This window comes from Herpailurus yagouaroundi, unplaced genomic scaffold (genome assembly GCF_014898765.1).
Source record: "Herpailurus yagouaroundi ecotype Mexico unplaced genomic scaffold, PumYag 184, whole genome shotgun sequence".
NCBI lineage: Eukaryota > Metazoa > Chordata > Mammalia > Carnivora > Felidae > Herpailurus > Herpailurus yagouaroundi.
Window position 1 is genome coordinate 8,958,084 of NW_024412415.1, and position 21,216 is coordinate 8,979,299.

Below are 21,216 nucleotides of genomic sequence, written 5' to 3' on the forward strand. Positions count from 1 at the left end.
AGAGAGCCAAAGCATAAGAGACTCTTAAAAACTGAGAACAAACTGAGGGTTGATGGGGGGTGGGAGGGAGGGAAGGGTGAGTGATGGGTATTGAGGAGGGCACCTTTGGGGATGAGCACTGGGTGTTGTATGGAAACCAATTTGACAATTTCATATTAAAAACTAAATAAATAAAAGTGCTCTTTAAAAATAAAAGTTGAGGGGCACCTGGGGTGGCTCAGTCACCCAGGTAAGCATCTGACTTTGGCTCAGGTCATGATCTCGTGGTTTGTGGGTTCAAACCCCACATTGGGCTCTGTGCTGATAGCTCAGAGCCTGCAGCTTGCTTCAAATTCTGTGTCTCCCTCTCTCTCTGCCTCTCCCCAGCTCATGCTCTGTCTCTCTGAAAAATAAACATTAAAAAATATTTAAAATAAAATAAAAATAAAAGTTTAGGTATTAAAAGTTTAATGAGAGCCCCAAACTGGAAATAATCCAACTTTCCATCAGCAGGTGAATGGATAAACAAACTGTGGTATGTCCACAAAATTCCTATTTAGCAATAAAAAGAAATGAACCACTGATACACACAACAGTGTGGATGAATATCAAAAGCACTATGTTGAGTGGAAGAAGCCAGACACAAAAAAGTACACACTAGATAATCCCATTTATACAAAACTCTGGAAAGGACAAAGCTGGTCTGTAATGCCAAGAAGCAGATCAGTGGGCACTGGGAGCAAGGGCGGGAGATTGGTTGGGATGGAACCCAAGAGAACATTTTGGGGTGATGGAAATGTTCCATATCTTTTTTTAAAGTTTATTTATTTATTTTTTAGAGAGAGAGACACTGCTGGGGAGGGGTAGAGAGAAAGAGGGAGAGGGAGAGAAGCAGGCTCTGTGCTGTCAACATGGAAGTCTGATGTGGGGCTCGAACTCACAAACCTGAACCAAGAGTTGGTTTGCTTAACTGACTGAGCCACGCAGGTGCTCCTGGAAATGTTCCATATCCTGTTTGTGGCGATGGTTACATGTACCTGTAAATTTGTTAAAATTCATTGAACTATACACTTAATCTTGTATATTTACTGTACATTTAGAATGGGTGCGTTATATTATTTATAAATTATAGTTTAATAAAATTTACAAGGGAAACCATCAGCATTCTAGCAACAGAAAGTGGAACTTTCATACTAGCGGAAGGGGATAGTGGAGGAAAGGAAAATGAATGAGAAAGCAAAAAACAGGAGGCTTAGGTGATACCTGCCTGAACCAGAGATACAGGGGTACCTGGGCCCTATTGTGGAGCCTTCAGCCTGAGTCCAGATGACTGAGTGGAAGTGGGTAGAACAGACCTCCGGTCTGCTAGACCAGAGCAGGCCCAGCTTACACAACTGTACTGTTTAAACTCCCCAAGTGATTCTACTGTGTGACATTTTGGGACCCACTCTGAGGTCAAAGGCTAAAGAGCAACAGAAGACTCACAAACACCAGCTAAGCAGCCAGAGACTGTCTCAAAAGCAATTGCCCACCTCCTTTCCACAGCCTACTCACCCCTCCCCACCTGACTGCCCCTCTGCCTTACTCATATTTTCCTCCCTCAATCTTTCTCTGACTTTCCCCCAAACCTTGCCTCCTTTTATCACTTACTTTGCCGAAGTTCAACAATTAGACTTTTAAACCGTCTAGGGGCACCTGAGTGGCTCAGTTGGTTGAGCATCTGACTCTTGATTTATTTCAACTCAGGTCATGATCCCAGTGTCCTGGGATCAAGCCCCGTGTCAGGTTCCATGCTGAGCATGGGGCCTGCTTGAGATTTTCTCTCCCTCTCCCTCTGCCCCTCCCCAGCTCAAGCATGCAGGCACAAGCTCAATAGATAGATAGATAGATAGATAGATAGATAGATAGATAGATAGATAAAATGAAAAATCTAATTAAATGGCCTTCTATTACATATTTTTTTTCAAAGCCAAATTCTGACTAAAGTCAAAGGTTTTTAATATGTGTGGGCTCTTAATATTCCCTGTGTCTCAGTTGTCCTAATGGAAAAAAATGAATCCCCAACCCTGAACTCTGGTGATCAATCTCACTGAGTTGCAGGACAGCCCCAGAAGAGTCCTGGACTCTCTGCCCTGTTCCATGTTCCCCCACCATAGAGGGAGTGTCGAGGGGGAAATGGACACACGCAGAGTAATGCAAGTAATCCTCCTTTCCTCCTCTCCAAAAATGACTCCATCTGAAATGAGGGAGCTTCCATTTAAACTCTCAGCCAAAGAATGGAGTAGCAGTGAGGCAATAAGCTGCAGGGCCTGAGCTCTGGAGAAGGTGGGGGTACACCCATGCCAACCAGCCACCTACCAATGCCTGAGGTCCACCTCCCAGTGTTGTGCCAGCCAATGATTGAAGAAAATACTTCTCCAGGCACCTGGGTGGGTCAGTCAGTTAAACATTCAACTCTTGATTTCGGCTCAGGTCATGATCTCACGGTACATGGGTTCGAGCCCCTCATTGGGCTCCATCCTGACAGCGCGGAACTTGCTTGGGATTCTCTCTCTCTGCCCTTCCCCACTTGTGCACAAGCTCTCTCGCTCTCTCTCAAAATAAATAAATAAACTTAAAAAAAAAGAAAAATTATTTTCATTCTTCTCTTTGTCTCTCCTTTCCTTCCTTTCTTCCTTCTTTCTTTCCCTATCCCTCCACCCCTCCCCCCCGCACCTCTTCCCTTTCTCTGCAGGAGACTCTTGTGAATGTCTGGAGATATATCTGAAGAAGCAAGGGGGCCTAATATTTGAACCAGCCTTGTTTCTCACATTCATTCAGCTAAGACTATGGGCCCAGGGCTGCCCTATGGTAGAACCCCACGGGGAAAATTCATATCATCACTTCATATGAATGGCACCCCCTGGAGTTGGGCAGTATATAGCTTGTACGGCCATACATGGCAACCTTGGTGGCCACCCTTTTCTTCTTTTGCATGGTGAGAGAGTTTGACAAGTTGAGGAATGATGTTCCTGCTCCTGTGTTTCTGCCCAGCTTCAGAATGAATCGGGCTCATAGCTGTGTTCTTATGGCGAAATCCCTCCAAACTGGCCACCCTCAGGACCTTGAAATGTGTTTCTGGCCATCTTGGGCCAGGGTTGGAGATGGGATAGGAATGCAGTAGAAATAGACTCAGATCCCTCCTTACCTAGGATCAGGAGCCAAACTGGAGTCAGGAGTCAAGGAGTCAGGAGTCAAGGAATGGCCCTTAACTCCTCAGTCTGGTTGGCTCCCAAATTCAATCCTGGTGATGGTTCCTCATTCCCTGGCTGAGGTTACCCCTGCATCTGCTGACCAATTTCTTGACTAGAGAACCAGACCAGCCTCCGCATTCTTGCCCTCCCATCCTTGTCTCATTATGTCTTCCCAAACCCAATCTAAGCCAAGGTGGCATTGCCTACATTTCTGTGTGAATCGAGTTACCTACCAACTCTGCGCAAGCCCTGCAGGTGCCTGCTTCCTTCATAAAACCTGCTGGCCTGGGACAGCAGACACCAGCCACCATAAGGTGACAAGGTGATCACACAGTGAAGCAGAGAACTTGTTGTGTACAACTTTGCATATGTAAGTGCGTTTTTCTTGGGAGACAGTCCATAGCTTCCATCAGTTTTCCAGAAAGGTCCAAATGGGTTAAGAACCACTAGAGTACAGTGTTGCATACCTTTTCACGGTTAGTAGGTAATGATCTGTCTCTTTAGAATGTAAGATCCCATTCACTTACTTGTCAAATATTTATTGTACATCTACTATCTGCCAGTCACTGCTTTAAACACCGGAGATAGAGCAGCAAACAAAACAGACAAAAATCTCTACCCTCCAAGGCCTTACTTTTCAGGAGCCAGAGACAGACCCTGGCTATATGAGGCATGAAAGACAGACTGAAGATTCTAAGTTTTGAGCTCCATGAAGATCGAAGAACTCAGAACTCTCTGAGTTTGAAGTTCTAAGAACTCTACAAAGTTCTAAGTTATGAACTCTGTGGAGGTCTTAATAAGTACTGATGATGCCAGCACAGGGGTGGTGATGACAGGTGGCCATAGTAGGAGCTCAGGGGCCAGCCTGGGGCTACCCCAAAGGAAACCTCTCATTGCTGAGCCCAGAGACAGTAGTGGTGGTCTATGACAGGAAGCAATGGTTGGGAAGTAGGGGAGAACCAAATTGCTCCCTACCCATGCCCGCCAAAACACTGGCCCTTCTGAGGTCCAGCTTCTTCAGTCCTCCCTGCTCATGTCCAGCTGGAGGCCTGGGGATCCCAGGCCAGGCCAGGCTGGGGGCACAGGCTGGGACCACTTTTCTCCCAGCAAGGAGCCAGAACGAGGGCTTTCTTCCCAGAGTCAGGATGGGTGAGCCTTCCTCACATAGGTGTCCCTGACCGAAAAAAGGAATTGTGACTTCGGTCCTGGAGAGGGTGGAGAGGGAAGGCTGCAGCCCAAGAAAGCACTCCTGGAGGAGAGGGTAGGAGGAGCAAGTGTCCAAGTGAGTATGGCATCAGGGCCACTGAAGGGCCCCAGGCAGCTCAGCACTGGGCAGGGAGGACATGGGGACAACAAGGCTGCAGAGGCCAACGGCCAGAAGGCCCCCACATCATGCCTAGTCAGGGTGGACCCCCTGTCTACAGACCTGAAATCTGCCCATGGTGAAGAGATTCCAGCTATCAGAAGGTCCCAGGTGGGTCAACAGAGATGAAAAACAGGGAGAGAGAGGGGCAGTTTGCCCAGATCATAGCACATGTCTGTGAAAGAGGCAGGAATCCAGGCCTCTGAGTTCCCAGCCAGGCCCCTCTACCCTGCCCATCCCTGCCCCACAGACAGGTGCTCGCCAGCCCCACCCTCACTAGCAACACGCACACCCACGCAGCCACACACTCACTCTGCTCCCTGGTAAACAAATGCATGCTCTAGACATACCCATTGAGCTTCTGGGAATGGCGAGACTATTTGCAGGAGGGGGCAGCTGTACACCTGACAAGAGAGTGTGGTCCGAGTTTAAAGAGTAAAGCATCAGTAACTAGCAGGGAAACGTGTGCATACCCACCAGCCAGGATGCCATCCCACAGCCTTCAGGAGGCTGAGCAGAGAAGGGTGGTGAGCAGTGAGGTGAGGGGGCAGGGGAAGCCAGAGGTGAAGGAGAGTCGGCAGGCAGGAAGGTGGAGTTAGTGATCCAGACTGGCAATCCATGAGGTCTCCCTTTATTCTTGATAGCACTGAGCACTGCATCCAGGAGCCCGGCCATTTGCAGGAAGTGTGGATTAGGCGGAGGAGTCTCTGCTTTTGGTCTCAGCTTAACCTGCTTTCACAGCTTCCAGTCTTGGTGAGGGTCTGAAGACCTGGGCCCCCTAAGGTCCCTCTGGGTTTGGGCCATGCCCTGGGGCTAGACTGTGGCCTCATCCCTCTATACTCCAGTGTAAAATTAGCACTGCTCACTCGTGCCCTCCTCCTCCCCAAAGCCCCTGGGGGAGACATCCCCCCGCTTTGTCTCCCAGAAACACATATGAGAAGGGTGCAGCCCCAAAGCCAAGCTGCTGTTCCGCAGGAGCTTTCTGAGGCCTGAAGGACCTAGAGCCAGTCCCTGTAACCTGGTATGAAGAAACCCCACAGAGTCTACCACTCCTCCCCGTACCAAGCCCTGGTCTGGGGCCCACAGTTGCTCCCCTCTCACAGCCCTCTGACTCCAGCCTGACTCAGCCTCCAGCCCTGCCCCCAGCCTGCCTTCGCTCCAGAGCCAGCTGGAGCGCATGCCGCAAGGTCTCCACATTGTTCAGAACATTGTATCGACTCAGAGCCACCAGCCGCTCAAACTCCTCAGGCTCATAGGTGAAGTTCATCATGCCATATGGAGTGTCTGCCCCATTGACCACAAAGTCCCCGTAGGCCTTCTCCTCGGCTGTTTGTCGCTCCACACCTACAGGTGAGAAGTGGCAAAGAGGCCAGGCTGGGGCACTCTGTGGCTAGGAGTGGCCAGCCCAGAAGCCCCCACCCCTTGCCCTAGGACATCTGGCAGGACCCACATTTCAGCTCTCTCTACCATCAGGAGGAACCGGGCCAGTGTGGATCCTGAGGCCTGGAAGGTGTGGAGCAGTGGCCAACCTGGGCCCTCCAAGAGGCATGGGGTCCAGGAAATCCACTGTCAGAACGGCACCCCACCACCACCCTGGGCTGTGTGAGCCAGACCCCGGCCCAGGGCCGCCCCTCACCTGGGGCCAGGTGTGTGCAGAAGGTACGGTTGACGAGGGGAAAGTGCAGCACGATGGGAGAGCGGGGGTCCTTGGCCTTGGCGAACAGGTAGCACTCACGGGGTTCCTCCAAGTCCTCGGGGAGCACCTCGATACTTGGGAAGGGGATGCCTCGGTCCAGGCAGTACTTCTCTGTCATCTGTAAGACCTGGGCAGGGAGGCCAGCTTTGGACCCTGCCTCCGGCTGCCTGCACTCACATAGGCCGCCCACTAGCTGAGTGACTGCAGGTGGGCTACATCACCTTCCCCAGCCAATTTCTTTATTTACATAATAAAAAAGAGACTAACTCTAGTGGGGGGTTGTGGAGATTAAGGACAATCATTAGTGTTCCCAGTGTCATTCCTCTCCTTCCCTTCTCTGGCTCCTCCCTGCTTCCTCTTAGGGGCTGATTTCAATGTCACCAGGTGGAAACTGAATGGTTACAGAAGGGCACGTGGGAAGAGGCTTTATTCATCATCTAATCCCAGGCTTTCCTTGGACCCAGGAGGATTAGGAGGAGGAAGCCAAAGATAGAAGGGCTGGCCCAGCAGCGGGACCAGAAAGCTCATCCAGATGATGGAACCCATCGGCTACCCCACAGGGTTTGAGGGAGCTGCCCCTAGAGACTCCCCGAGGGGACCTGATGGTAACTAACGGAGGGCAGACCCAGACGCCAGTCCAGATGGGAGCAAAGAATGCTATCAGGACAGGCAGGGGCCAGAACAGGAGCCTTCTCTTCACCAGTATGGGAGACTTCTGAGGACCTTCTTTGGCCTCTTCTCCCACCTCCCCCTCCATCGTATAGCCTCAGCAATCCCCCTCCTTCAGCTGGGGAGACCAGTGCCACTAAAAGTCTTCACAAGGTACCCGCCCTTGGATTAGAACCCAGGCCCTCCGTGAAGGGCAATCCCCAAAGCCCAGCCAGGCCGCCCTGCAGAGAACCTCAGTTCCTCCCCACCACACACCTTACCTCGAAAGGGGCCTCCAGGGAGTAGTCAAAGGACAGAATGAGGTCCACCGCTCTCTGGGGCAGCAGGCTGAGTGGGAACGGAGAGTTGATGGCAAAGCCCCCATCCACCAGGCACAGGCAGTCCCGCATGGGAGTGAGCTGGTTGGGGAAGGCGTCAGGGTGCGTATCTGCAATAGGGACAAATGCTCACTCTTCTCTCTCTGTAGAGATCTCTCCTCCCCTTCTGATGGCAACAGAGTCTCCCACCCCAGCCCCTGGCCCTGCCTCCTGGCAGACATCCCAGTCCTTCCCCATCAGCCCCTGGGCAGCAGGAGCCCATAGCCCAACCTCCGGGAACAAAGGCAGTGCTGGTCCAGGTGAGCCGTGAGCCGGAGGCAAAGGCAGCGGGGGGACCCCCCAGCCAGAGCAGCACCCACCTTTCCAGGCCATGAACTCCCGGCCAGCCACATAGTCTTTGTGCAGGCAGAGGCCCCTGGTGAAATTACAGTTCTCCGCGAAGGTAAAGCGGGAAGTAAAGATGTCCAGCACGGCCTGGGAGAAGGGCCCCTGGCGGGTGAAGAGCCTGGTCCTCAGACGTGTGGGATCGTGCAGCTGGAGCTTCTGGCAGTCATCTAGATGGGAGCGCGTGGGTGAAATACAGTCAGAAGGGTGCTTGCTGTCTGTTCTCCAGTGGCCCTTATGGCCCAGGGGACCCTTCCTATCTCCCCCCCACATTCACCCCTCCTTCACCCCACCTCCCAAGCCTCAGACCACTGCTTCCCAGAACCTCTTTTAAATGGCCTTTTCTTTCAGCGTCCCTATATTTGAAAGTTGCCTATGACAGTGTATTTGTTAAGTGATAATTTATATGCCCTGTGAAAATAAAGTTGTGTATGGGGCGCCTGGGTGGCTCAGTTGGTTAAGTGTCCGACACTTAATTTCAACGCAGGTCACAATCTTGTGGTTTTGTGGTCATGAGATCGAGCCTGGCATTGGTCTCTGTACTGAGTGGAGCCTGCTTGGGATTTTCTCTCTCCCTGTCTGTGCCCCTCCCTCTCTCTCTGTCTCTCTCAAAATAAATAAATAAATAAATAAACAAATAAATAAATAAAATTTTTTTTTTAAATTTTTTTTTTCAACATTTATTTATTTTTGGGACAGAGAGAGACAGAGCATGAACGGGGGAGGGGCAGAGAGAGAGGGAGACACAGAATCGGAAACAGGCTCCAGGCTCTGAGCCATCAGCCCAGAGCCCGACGCAGGGCTCGAACTCCCGGACCGCGAGATCGTGACCTGGCTGAAGTCGGACGCTTAACCGACTGCGCCACCCAGGCGCCCCATAAAAATAAATTTTTAAGAAGTTGCTACAATCTAAAACCTTTTTTTAAAAAAAAAAGAAAACAAAGTTTTATATACAACTTCCAATCACAATTTCATCCATTAAATCACCTGCTGAGCAGTTACTGCGTGCTGGGCCCCTCCAGGGCTTATAGCCTACTTAGGAGGAGAGTCACATAAAGAGATCATAAATCATACTAATGCCCCAAGGTAAGGACAATGGTGGGGTGTGCACATAGTCCTATGAAACTTGGGTGCTGGGGCGTGCAGTAGAACAGAGAAGCCCCCTGACAAAATGATGTCAGAGCTGAATCTTAAGGGATGAGCAGAAGTTATCCAGGGAAGAAAGGTAGAAAAGGTTCTGTGCAGCAGGGAGCAGCCCAAACAGGAGCCCTGAGGTGTGTGGACAGATATCCACCAGATGCCCAGTGGTCCTGGTCTGCGTTGACATAACTGGAACCCAAGCAGAGAATTCAAAGGTGCAGTCTTACTATAGAGCACTCACAGCTCCCACTGGCTTTTCTGAGGTGGGCCTTCCCCTCCTTCCCCTGGTCCCCCTGCCACGCTGCCTCAGCAGATCTCTGGGCATCCACAGACCCTAAGCTACAAGTCACTTCCTCAGGACTTCTCTGAATGCAGTGGGACAGCTGAGTCCTGCACCATCCCCTCCCTCATCCTTTGTGCCTCCACCAGGGCCCCGACGCTGGAAAGAGCAGTAGGGGGAGGTCAGGGTGTCTACCCGCACCTGTGATGTTTACACTCCCTCTGTGGCAGTCTAGGAAGCTGAGGCCCGAGCCGGCAGTCTTCAGGAAGATCTCATCCAGGCTGGCTGCAAAGGCGCTGCCCCACACACCTAAGCAGAAAGACAAGGCCCTGGGCCCTCACATCTCCTCCAGCCCACCTCAGGGCCTGGCGCAGCCCCTGCCCTGGCCCCAGCCCTCCAGCCCAGACTCACCCTGCAGGTAGCAGATCCGGGGCTCAGGCTGGGGCTGCAGCAGATGCCCCATGAAGAACTCAGAGCCAAAGAGCTCAGTGGGAACATAAGCCCCGTACTTGGGGAAGCCGACCTCATAGGGTGTGAATTCGCACCATTCTGGGGATCCAGAGTGAAGGGAATGTCACCAGGGGCCTTCCACCAGGACCCCAAGGTTTCCCCTCACACCTGAGCACAGGAGTGGGAATCTCACTTGCCAAGAGCAGGAGGCAGCAAGCCCACTGTGCTCCAAGGCTCCCATCTATACACTGATAGCTCTGGCCTCTCCCACTTTCCTACCACCCATCGCCTCCACGTGCTTCCGAGGTCCCTGCACCCAGGCACCTGCGAAGTCTTCCCCGCTGATGTTGGTGTGGACATTGATGCTGGCGTAGATAGGATAAGGGTTCTGGCCCTGGTTGACGGCCTCCTGCTGGTCAGACAGCTTGGCAGGGTTTTTCTGGTAGGAAGGAAAGGAGGCACTTGACTTTTGGGGGTCCCCTTCCTCCCACCCTCATGGCTTGAGGCCTGATACCCTGAAGAGGATGCCATGGCCCACAAGGGACTGTGGCTGTCAAGGCCAATGCTCTAGAGACAGCTCTCTAAGGACGAGGCTTTAGGCTGCAGCAAAGGTAAGGCCCCTGTGGGTTTTGTGCAATTCCAGGGGCACTGGGAACACTCCCCACTTGTTTCCCATTCAAGAAAGCATATTGGAACCCAAGGGAGTCAGTGACATTTGTTTTTTTGAGTCAGTGACATTTTTAAAGAAAAAATTGAAAACCAGTTTACTTTCTTTAAAAAGTAAATCGTTTGAAAATATGCATTCTTTCCTCAGACACGAGAAACCACTTGTGATAGACGTCCACAACAGAGAGCCACAGAGTGGGCCAGACTCCGAGGGCTGAGAACCCTGCTGGGCTCTGAATACTCTCACCTCCCAGCTCATACCCAGCCTGCATTCTAGGAGCAGCATGGCAGCTGGAACGCTTTCAAAACACACTGTGCTAGGGCTTCACCCCAGACCAGCCCAAATCAGTATCTCTGGAAGTAGGGCCCAGGCAAGGGTGTTTTTGAAAAGCTGTGCAGATGGGGGGCATCTGGGTGGCTCAATCGGTTGAGCGACCGACTTCTGCTCAGGTCATGATTTCGTGGTTCATGGGTTCGAGCCTGGCATGGGGCTCTGTGCTGACAGGTCAGAGCCTGCAGCCTGCTTTGGATTCTGTGTCTCCCTCTCTCTCTCTCTTGCCCCTCCCTTCCTCCCTCCCTCTCTCTCTCTCAAAAATAAAGAAACATTTAAGACATTTTTAAAAAGGAAAGAAACGCTGTGCAGGTGATTCTAATAAACGCTGTGCAGGTGATTCTAATATGCAGACGGACTTGAGAACTGCAGACCAGCTTCTCCCCTCCCAGGGGTGAGGAGCCAGGAAAGACAAAGTGGTGTCAGCCCACTCAGGGATCCACCTCTTGTCCTCAGAGAGCTCAGACCTAAGGGACCTCTTTGCAAATCTTAGATCTTACCTCAGCACCTAAGGCAGAAGTAAGTGTTGGCGGGGCAGGGGTGGAAAGGAGCTGTGTTTATTTATTATCTGCTCTTCTCTTACCTCCTGGTAGAGGAAATATTCAATGAGGAGACCCCAGATGTCGATGAGGGAAACTCTGTGGCCAGTGCTTTCCAGGCTCCCCAGTTCCTGGGCATAGTATTGTAGGCGCTCCGTGGACATCGCCCCCATCTTACTGCTGCAGACCCGAGCCTGGGCACGCTCAATGGGGCCCTGCAAGGCCACCTGGGACCAGGCTGGGTCCTTGTAGAGTGTGGAGATGCACCTGGGCATAGAGGGAATTAGGGGCAGTGGGGCAGCAAGCACGGCAAGGGGAGAGAGGGAATGCAACTGTTGGTGAGTGACCCTGCCTCTCCATCCCTTGAACCTACTGCCCTGCCCCACCCACTCAAGGAGGCCTGGGCACTCAGTGCCCCTCCTAACCCCCTTGGAGGCAGGATCCCAGCACGCCCTCAGGGACTCCACCTATATCACCAGCCACATTCCTTCCCCTTCAGGGCTCTCCTTTACTCTGCATCCTACCCCACCTCACTTACCAGGTAGACCCAGAGACCCCACTCAGGTAGGTCACAGTGTCCAGGAGGCCAAGTTCCTGCAGCCCTGCCAGGCTGCCGTACAGGGAAGACATGGCTCGGGTTCCACCTCCCGAACCTAGCACAGCCACCACAGGCACCTGGGCACAAAAATAATCATAACATTGACCACCACTGTCGCTTATGAATTATTGCTTATAATGTCAGACATTTGTCTACGAGCCTTATCTGTATAATCTCATTGAATCCTCACAAGCAACCCAGTGGGATCCCCATTTTGCAGATTAGGAAACGGAGGCACAGGAAGGTTGGACAATGTGCCCACAATCGTACAGGTAGTAAGTGATGGGCCATCAGACTGAAGCAGTATGACTCTAGAGGTGGCTGTTGACAATTGTCTCGGGATTATATGTAACTGGAAGGTATCCTGGATTTCACCCAAAACTGTTGGAGCAGGGTTTCTCAGTCTTGACACAATTGATGATTTTGGACTGGGTAACTCTTTGTTGTGAGGAGCTGTCCTGTATGTTGGAGGATGCTTAGCAGCATTCTGGGCCTTTACCCAGTAGATGCCAATAGCATCCTCTCCCCCGGCCCTGCTGGTAACAACAAAGCATGTCTCTAGACATAGACAAATGTCCTCTGGGTGGGGGGTGGAGGGATGAAATGACCCCCAGTTGAGAACCATTGGGCTAAAGCGATGAAGACCACCAAAGCCTGGACTTGCCCCAGACGTGAGCGGTGCCCAGATGTCTCTTTGGGATCAGAGGTGCCTGGTGGGGTCAGACTAGAAGCTTTCTGGCTGCTCAGCTTTTCCATGAAGCTTTAGCTCATTCTGCCCCCAGACTTTTGGTTCCTTTCCCTGGCCTCCTTTCTTCTATCTTGAAAGAAATGCTCCCTGGCCAGTGCCCACAAGGACACTCTCCCTTCAGAGCGCTGGAGGACACAGAGCTCCCTGAGAACAAGATCTTTGCCCTCTTTACCCTCTACCTCCAGAGAGGACATCTGGCACAGAACAGTCACTACCAAATGAACAGTCCGGTCTTGCTCACCTTGTCAGGATTCAGAAGAGCCTCTGACTCCTGGGTACACTTGTAGCAGAAGAAAGCCACCAACTTATTCCCAATTTACCATAGCTCTCTGCCTTGGTGTGGCCTTGCCTCCTGCTTCCCAGCCACGGCTCCTGTGGACCCTCCACTTCCAAATTCCTTTGTCTACTGTTATGGTCTGAATTGTGCCCCTGCCCCTGCAAGTCCTTATGTCGAAGCTCCAGTATGACTATATTTGTAGAAAGGGCCTATAAGGTGGTTATATAGGTTATGTAAGGTCATAACAGTGGGGACTTTATCTAATAGTATCGGTGTCCTTGCAAGAAGGGGAAGAGAGAGATTCCCCCCTTATCCCCTGTACATGTCCAGTGGAAAGGCCGTGTGAGGACACAGCAAGAACATAGTTGTCTACAAGTCAGTAAGAGAAACCTCACCAGAAACCAGCACTGATGGCACCTTAATCTTGAACTTCCAGCCTCCAGGTGAGAAAATAACTGTTTGTTGTTTAAGCCACCTTGTCTGTGGTGTTCTGTTGTGGCAGCCCGAGGAGACTCATATACCTCCCTTGGCCAGGGCTGTTCATCCCTCATTACATACAGGGTCCTGACTCTCCTGATTTTGCCTATCAGCTCTGGCAAGCAGGACTGCCCCTTCCTCCTCTGTTTCCCACCCTTTCTCAAGGCTTCCTGTAACCACTTGGCCACACAGTACTCTCAAGGGAAGAGGCTGGATTTGGTCTTGGTGACCCTGGGGTCCAGCTCCTCCATTTCATACCTGGCCACTGTCAGGCGCCTGGCTCAAACCCAGAACCTGCTGCAGGGCCTTGGACACGATCTGCTTCCTCTTGTCCAGAAACTCCCGTTCCCCATCACACAGGCCAAAACCAAGACGCAGGTCAAGGTCTCCAGAGCTGCCAGAGATGGAGTGGGGGGGGGGGGAGGGGGCGGGTACTGGGTGACTGTTCATTGGAGGAAAGCCTTGGGCCCAGCCCATTTTTCACAGGAGCAGACCCATATTCCATCGAACCCCTTAGAAAGACCTCAGCAGAACCAGAGATGCCTTCCACCACCGGGCTGAGCTGAGTGGGCAAAGAGCCCCTACATATTCAGCCTAACATAAGAGCCTTCCTCCTGAAGTCAGCCTTCCTCACCTCATTTCTGCCTTCATACTCAGAACCACCTCCTGGCCCTGAAAGAGACAATAGCCCCATCCCTGAGTGCTCTGAGTGGATTCTCCCACCCACAGCTCCTGTTGCTCTGGTAGCTCTGGCCCGTATGTGAACATCGTGGCTGAGCTCCAGGCTGGCCTGAACTTGACCCCCTCTGAGGCCCCTCCCCCAGCCTTCTTTTGGTGGTCACAGAGCAAGCAGGGGTCCCTCAGGCACCCAGGCAGAGCCTTACCTCCCCTAGGGCCACAAAGCGCTGTTCCTCTTGGCCTAGGGCCAGAGAGGAGAGCAGGATACCCCCCTCACCCAGCTTGTTGGTGTGGGCCTCCAGCTCAGCACTTGGACCACTCTGTAGAGAAGAAAACACCCAAGGAACCCACCATGGTGAAGGAAAACATGCCTCCATGGTGGCCCCAGGATGCCCCTCTAGGATGGACTGATTCTATCATCCATCCCTTCCCAGACTATGGGCTCACTCACTTGCAGGACTGTGAGCCTCTCCCCCAGCTCCACATCCAGCCTGGAGCTGATCACTGGGTTCACGTGAAAGGTGAAGGTAGCTGGGAGGCCTCCCTCCATGGGAGGTTGCAGGGGCAAGAACTGTGGCTTCTCATAGGCCCCGGGCACTGTCAGCTGAATCTGCCTAGAGCCTGGGAGCAGAGGGCCGAGGTAAGGGGGTGAGAGTGCGGGGGTGTGTGTCGCTCATGGTGGCAGCGACCTGGATGGCAACTCCCCTTTGTTTCCTCTTTGGAGATGCCAACTCATCACTCTGCTCACCCTGTGGTTCTGTGGCCCACAGCAAAGGCATCATGAAGGACACTCAGGGTCCTACAACATGCCCTGGTCAGAACTGGGAACCTGGGGAGGGTAGGAAACACACAATGCCTTGGGAAGGGGGAAGGGCAGGGAGGGAGAGGACTCCTTGCCCAGAGTTTATGAGGCTGATGATTTTGAGATCATGATATTAATTATATAAAATATAATTCTATAATAATTATAATGTTATAATTATCATACATTATTACATTAATTACCAATCTTCAACTGGTAGTTTCCCCATCTTTTGCTTCCATTCAAGCTCTGTGCTCATCACCTTGGGGAAGGTTTGTGGCCAGGGAAAAAAACAGATAGGCAATAAGTTGTTCGGCCCTTTGTTTCCAAAGTGTAAGACCTTGCGAGCACACAGAGGGTGTGCAGCAGAGGTGAGAGGAAGGAGTGGGTTCCTGGGTAGAGGCTCAGAGGAGCAGAGCAGAGCCAGCCCAGGCCAGAAGGAGGCAAAGAGGGAGGCCTGTGGGCTCACCCTGTTCCTAGCAGCTTTCTCGGGAGGAGGAAAAACCCCAGAGAGAAATGTCCATGACATTCAGACAGGGGGGACCCCAGGCAGCCTCACAAAGGAGCCCCAGACCCTAAACATGACTTGGGAGCAACAGGCACCCAGAAAGCCCAGAATGGCAGATGCCTCAGGAACAGAGGTCCACATGAAACTCTTCTCCCAACACACCCTCCTTGGCACTAAAATGAGACCTGGAGACATGACATGACCCTGGGTGGGAGGGAATTAGAGAAAATAAGGAAACTGATACTTCTTTCACACCATGGTTTATGGATGGAGATTGATATGTGTTGTTCAGAGTCAGAAATAATAGACCCCGGAGTGTCACAGACCTGGGTTTGGTTCCTGGCCTTATCACTCTCAGGCTGTGTGACCTTAAGTAAGTTTCTTGTTTGAGCTGGAGCTTCATAAATTAAGAGGATATAGTTGTATTTTCCAGGGTTGTTATAAGGATTAAAAGATAAAAGACATGTGAAATGCTGAGCACAGTGCCTGACTCAGAGTAAGTGCTGGACATTTTCTGGACAGGACTCATCCCATGGGCTCAGACCCTCAGTGTCAGAAGAGACCTTAGCTGTCACACAGCCTCTGCTGCGCTTCTGCTTCTGCGTCTGAGTGGCTACCCTCTGTGGCACACTATACCGGTAGCCTCAGTTCTTCACTTCTGGAATGCCCATGCTTTGTCATGTGACTTCACTTCCTCCCACTGAGAGGCCAAAATGTTAGTTACTGACTATGATGTGACCAAAGGCTTGAAAACCACCTGCTCATCTGGGCTTGCTCTCATACATCTGCTGATGCCTTAAGAACACAACCAGTCCAGGGCTGCTGGGTGGCTCAGTCGGTTGTGTCCGACTTTAGCTCAAGTCATGATCTCATGGTTTGTGAGTTTGAGCCTCACATTGGGCTCTGTGCTGACAGCTCAGAGCCTGGAGCCTGCTTCCGATTCTGTGTCTCCCTCTCTCTCTGCCCCTCTCCTACTCACTCTCTTTCTCTCAAAAATAAATAAACATTAAAAAAATTAACAACAGCAAAAACAGAACATGACAAGTCTGCTAGTCACAGAAGGTTGTTGAGGGACATATGGCACAAAGCCAGGTCCCTCCTGCCAAGCCCAGCCTAGATCATGATGCATGGGCTCAATAAATGCTTCCTGTTGTCTGCCATTGAGATTTAGGGTTGCTTTTTGCAGAGCACTAGTTGGACTAATACAGCCTCTATGCTTGAACACTTCCAAGGAGAGGAAATTCACTACTTCCAGAGGCGAATCCGTCCCATCCTTGGTCAGTTTTGAGTGGTAAAACATTAAGAACTTTCCACCTCAGACCCACCTTCTTGAAATCAGCAGCCCAACCCCTAGGAGAGAAGGCAAGACCCAAGGTCATGGACCAGACTCACCATACTCTCGACGTGGGGCTGTCCCGTCTTCCCTCAGGGTCCCCTGGATTCTCAGACAGGGCTGAGCCTGAGGAAGACAGAGGCCTGTGGGAGCCGCCCATTCACAGGGCCCCGCACAGGGCCCAAACCAGGGTGAAAGGAGGGGTCTCTGGAGCAGGGCCCAGTTAACGACCTTCCCAGGGCCTGTGCCTTGTGGGTAGGAGTCTTCTGTAGCAGCCTCCTTCCCAGGATTCAGAGGAAGTGGCCCTGGTGGGAAAGGGGAAGGAGGAGAGGGGCTCTGATAGTGATGCCTTTGGCAATCCCAGCAGCCAGGGGCCCAAGTACGTGATGTGCTGTGCACAAGGTAGGATGGTGGGCTTCTGAGCTGTCCACTCAGATGTGAGATATCTTCTTGCCCCTGGTCCCTGGAGATGCCTCCCTAGCACATTTCCCCTCTCAGGAGTGCTTGAGTGTCCTTCACAGGCAAGTGGGCATGATAGGCTCAATTGTGGAGTCTGCAATGCCCCCCAGCCCTGGGCAGCCCCAAGCTCGCCTTCCCTACTCACCACCAGGACTCCATTGGTGATGACTTCAGACGCAGGCACCTGGCTGCAAAGGATGAGGGGCTCATGGGACATCTGGCTCCCCTTGAAATGGCTGTTACTATAATATGTGACTGAAGCAGCTGAAAGAGCCTGGGGATCATGGCCAGGTTTGGCGGTGAGAGTGGGTTTGTCACCAACACTCAAATGGGTGACTAGACTAGGACATTCCCCCACAGGCCAGGCCAGCGTAGGTCCTGGTGATTGACAGCTGGAGCTGTCCTGGAGTCTTGGTGTAAATGGAAGGGTATAGGCACCACCTGGACTCACCTGTTCTCCAGAACAAATTCCACCTGCAGCTCCTGTGAATCCTACATGGATGAAGCAAGGAAGCATCCATTTGCAAAGAGCTCTGAAAGCATCAGAGACTGTCCCTGCCCCCTACCCTGCTCAGCTCCAGGATCTAGAAGAGGTGACGGTTGTTGTGGCTTTTCATGGGCACAGGACAAGTAGTAGCATCTTCATGAGAAGCTTCATGCCTTCAAAACTGTGTTCCAGGCCCTGTTCTAGACACTGAGGGTTCAGCAGTGACTAAGACAGACAAAGTGCTCTGCCCTCAAGGAGCTCACATGTTGGCTCCACTCAGGGAAGATGTATTTGAGGGGAACCTTTGTAGGGTTTGTAGGGTTAGTGGTGTAGGATAGAGAGAGGCCTGTCTTGGAGGCCTGGCCTTGCTGACCAGGAGCCCTCACCTCGGTGTCCTGTGCCCAACTTCCTCTCCTTGAGTTCAATTCATTGCTGGCACAGGTATGGTGGCTCACCTGGTGGTTGAGTGGGAAGATGTGTCTGTAGGGTTGGCCAGGCTTGAGGCTCCTCAGATCAAAGAGTAGCAGGGAGAGCTGGTCACTGCCCAGGATGTCCTTATCACAGAGGGTGAGCTCCAGGACATTCTGGAAACAGGGCAGGCAAGAGGTGGGAGCCTGACATAGGGCAGGAACATAGGCAGCCCTCTCCCTCTGCTGGCCCTCACCTTCACAGCACCATGGATCTGGTAGTGGAAAGTCTCGTTCCACTCAGGGTCACTGCAGTTAGCCACCATCCTTGTCTGGGCAGGGCTAGGGGACGCAGTGGGCAGGCACAGTTCCACGTAGCAGTCAGCTTTGGACACTGCAGGTGGGGTGAGGGAGGGGTCCTCACTCTCTAGCTCTTGTTGCTGAAAAGGTTGCCTGGGGAAGGCTGGGGCAGAGGGGAAGGAGCCAAGGAGAATAGAAGCTGCCTGTTTGGGACAGGGCGACGTGGGGAGAGCCGGTGTCCCTAACTCCATATGAACCAGTTACACCACCCATTCAACTGAATCCTGTAGTGGCCAGTTGAAAAGACCACGTGGCAGCACAGATAGTTGAGTAATTCCCTAAAAGAGCCTGATTCAGACAAAGAACTCCCCTTCCATTGTGAGCACTGGTGTGGAAAGCTGCTGGAGAGCAGATGATTTCTGGCAACAGTGGGCCTCACATGCTCACTCAGGCTGGCACTGCTCCACTTGCTAGTGTCAGAGAGGAGTCCATGGTCGGCACAAGTCTCCCCTCCAGCCCCTCCTGCCTGCCCCGGAGCTCCCTCACCAGGATGGATTCCCTCCACAGTCACCACGAGCCCCTCTGCCCCACTCCAGATACACACACACACTTCAGGCCAGCCCCTGCTGAGCTCTGGGGAGGCCCTAGGGAAAGGAAGAGAAGAAAGGGTGGAATTGGGGGTCACTCACAGAGATCTGTGCCCTGGATATTTCTGGCCCTCAGCACCTTCACCTGGAGGTCATAGTAGGGGTGGGTTTCCCACTGAAACAACAGAACTCAGGAACTCAGTTCCAGGAAGCTGGGTAGGGGGCCTGATCTCCTCCCTGCAGTAATGCCCAGCTTAGTCTTCCCCCTTCCAGTCACAGAGCAGGAGCCTGACCCAAGGTCACTGATGTCGCTGTGCCTGGGAGCTGAGAGGTCTTGGCAGGGTCCTGGCATTGGGAGTTCAGCATGTTGGTGATGAGTTCAGGCTGGGTTCAAAGCTAAATTCCACTAGGGACTAGCTGAATGGACTTGGGCAAATTACTGGATTTCCCCATGCTTCATTTTCCCCATCAATAAACGGGGGGGTTACAACCTCACAGGGTTGTGGGGAGTTTTAAATGAGAAGTTGTATAAAGTGCCTGGTATAAGTGCTTCATACATGTGGCCATTGTTACTAATTATGGTTATGAGGTACCACAAACTGGCAGCTTCCCTGTCATGCTGCTGCTATAGCTTGGGAACTTAAGGGAGAGCTGGAGTGATGTACTTAGATTAAATATTAGACGGGAAAGCTGTAGTCTATCCTACCCACTAGCTCACTGACAAAGGCCACACCTCCTAGGAGGAGGCAGGTGAAGGGAAACCAGGTGTCATCCAGCTTGGACTGGTCCGACTAGTCGCTAAGGAGACAATAGCTTGGGCCAAAGAGAGATAACAGCAGGCTGCAGCCTCCTGGGAGTGAGGCTAGCCCCTCAAAATCCCAGCAAACACCTTCCTCCTTTCCCCTGAGGGACTCTACATCCAGGCTAGGGCATTCTGGGCAAAGCCAACAGCTGTACGTATCACATGACCTCACTCTCCATTCCTAATTGGGGAGGGTGGGGGTGGAATTATTTCCAAAAGCCAAGGTCTTGGCCAATCACTTTAAGCTCCACCAGGTTGGCTAGAGCAAATTGGTCCTAGCCCGGATCAAAACCCAACCCTGGGCTAGCCTGTCTTCAGAGGGGACTGAGCTCCCAGGACTCCTGCAGTCCACACGCCCGGGGGAAGATCAAGTACTTTACCCTCCATTGCCTCCACTGAGGTCCCCTCTTGTCTCTCTTCCGCAGCAGCACTGCCCCCAGGAGGGGCAGCCCCTTGCCTGCCAGCCACCTTGGCCAGAGCGCCCAGAGCATGGCCAGCCAGCCCAGTTCTCAGCAGGAAGCCCTGCCTGCTTTCCAGAGCCACTCTGTTCTCCTCTGGCTCCACTCACTGCTAGCTCAGGTCTGACGGTAACACCAAGGTGGGGAGGGTGGAGCTGGCTGCTCACAGGAGGACTCGAGGACTCAGAGTTGGGCGGCCTGCTGGGGCTGGAGGTGGAGTTTGATATGCTCCAGGAAGTGGCTGGGGCCCAATTCCCTCAGGCAGGAGGCACTTCAGTCCCTCTCCAAGAGGATGAGGAACTGGTACTCTGGCTCCCAAACCCAGCCTCTGGTTATTATTGAGCTGCTCATGGAAAATAGATACCTGAGTCTCACCCCCTAGATGATTTGATTTAGTGGGTGTGGGTCGAACCCAAGTGTTCATATTTCCAATAAGCCTTCTAGACAATGCTGATGCAGCAAGCCCAGGGAATGGAAGCCAGTAAGTTCTGCCTCGGGGCCTCCGCTCCTCCAGGTAGAAAGAAGTCCTAAAACCATCTGCCTTCCAAGTCCCACCTTCCCCATGTTTCTTAAGCAGGAACATGGAAATCTCCGGTTCAGTTTTATCTGGACTCAAAGGTGTTTCTAATCTCTTGTGGCCTCCCTCATTTTTTTTCTCCAAACACAGACCGTCTGCTGTGAACCAAACCTGCACTAGGCCCTGGAACCAAAGGTGAGGAGGACCCATCCATATCCTGAGGAAATTCACAGCAGCTTCTGGCCAGGGCCCTCTTCCTGAATGGGTAGATATACCTGGATGGTCCGGGTATACAGATGGGGATACAGTCAGGTGGTATCAATAGTGACAGCTAAAACAAGTCTGCCTATCCTTAAGCTACTAGAAATAAGGCTTTAGTTCAGAGGGTCCTCTTTTGACCACCATAAGCCTCAGGCTACAGATGGTACGTGATGTCCCCTTTTCTGTGGACCACGACACTCTAGGTGGTATTTTTCCATCCAGGCAGCTTCCAGAAGAAAAGATTTCTGGGGCAGTGAGCTGATGATGGGAGATAATTTCTATTCTTCAACCAAGACTTAGTCATCTCCACTCTCCTCCCCAAGGCATGAGGTGGAGACTGAAAAAACAACATCCAAAAAAGAGGTGATTCAATTCCAAAACGAACACTGTAGGCAAGTTGAGACCAGAAACTCCCAGAAAAAAAGGGGATGACTGCCACTGGCCAGGCTCCAACAGGAGGGCCTATTTCT

General features: G+C 52.2%; 1 protein-coding gene across 4 annotated transcripts; it reads right to left on the minus strand.

Annotated features, from left to right (window-relative positions):
• Window positions 1-5,190: 5,190 nt before the first annotated feature.
• PLA2G4F (phospholipase A2 group IVF) lies at window positions 5,191-20,108 on the minus strand. Of its 4 annotated transcripts, none has more exons than XM_040492379.1 (20): window positions 19,891-20,108; window positions 18,811-18,883; window positions 18,079-18,215; window positions 17,870-17,998; window positions 17,379-17,419; window positions 17,073-17,115; window positions 16,528-16,594; window positions 14,277-14,446; window positions 14,032-14,145; window positions 13,782-13,819; window positions 13,406-13,541; window positions 11,586-11,722; window positions 11,092-11,314; window positions 9,836-9,950; window positions 9,473-9,610; window positions 9,263-9,370; window positions 7,617-7,811; window positions 7,201-7,367; window positions 6,212-6,398; window positions 5,191-5,919 (listed from the first exon to the last, which is right to left on the minus strand). In XM_040492379.1, exons 1-20 carry the CDS (start codon window positions 19,999-20,001, stop codon window positions 5,699-5,701), a joined length of 2,550 nt encoding a protein of 849 aa, XP_040348313.1. In that variant the 5' UTR covers window positions 20,002-20,108; the 3' UTR covers window positions 5,191-5,698. The 4 variants fall into 4 exon arrangements, with proteins under 4 accessions (XP_040348313.1, XP_040348315.1, XP_040348316.1 ...); XM_040492380.1 differs by lacking the exon at window positions 5,191-5,919 and adding an exon at window positions 5,945-6,111; XM_040492381.1 differs by lacking the exons at window positions 18,079-18,215; window positions 18,811-18,883.
• Between the last annotated feature and the right edge of the window lie 1,108 nt (window positions 20,109-21,216).

What these genes read in the sequence shown, in the direction of transcription:
- PLA2G4F (XM_040492379.1), bottom strand. Translation starts at nt 20,001, where the DNA reads ATGCTCTGGGCGCTCTGGCCAAGGTGGCTGGCAGGCAAGGGGCTGCCC. An exon ending in CTCAGTGGAGGCAATGGAGG is followed by an intron (nt 18,884 to 19,890) that starts GTAAAGTACTTG and finishes CTGTTGTTTCAG; the next exon opens with TGGGAAACCCACCCCTACTA. An exon ending in AGTATGAAGGCAGAAATGAG is followed by an intron (nt 13,542 to 13,781) that starts GTGAGGAAGGCT and finishes CATCTCTGGCAG; the next exon opens with CTCTGGAGACCTTGACCTGC.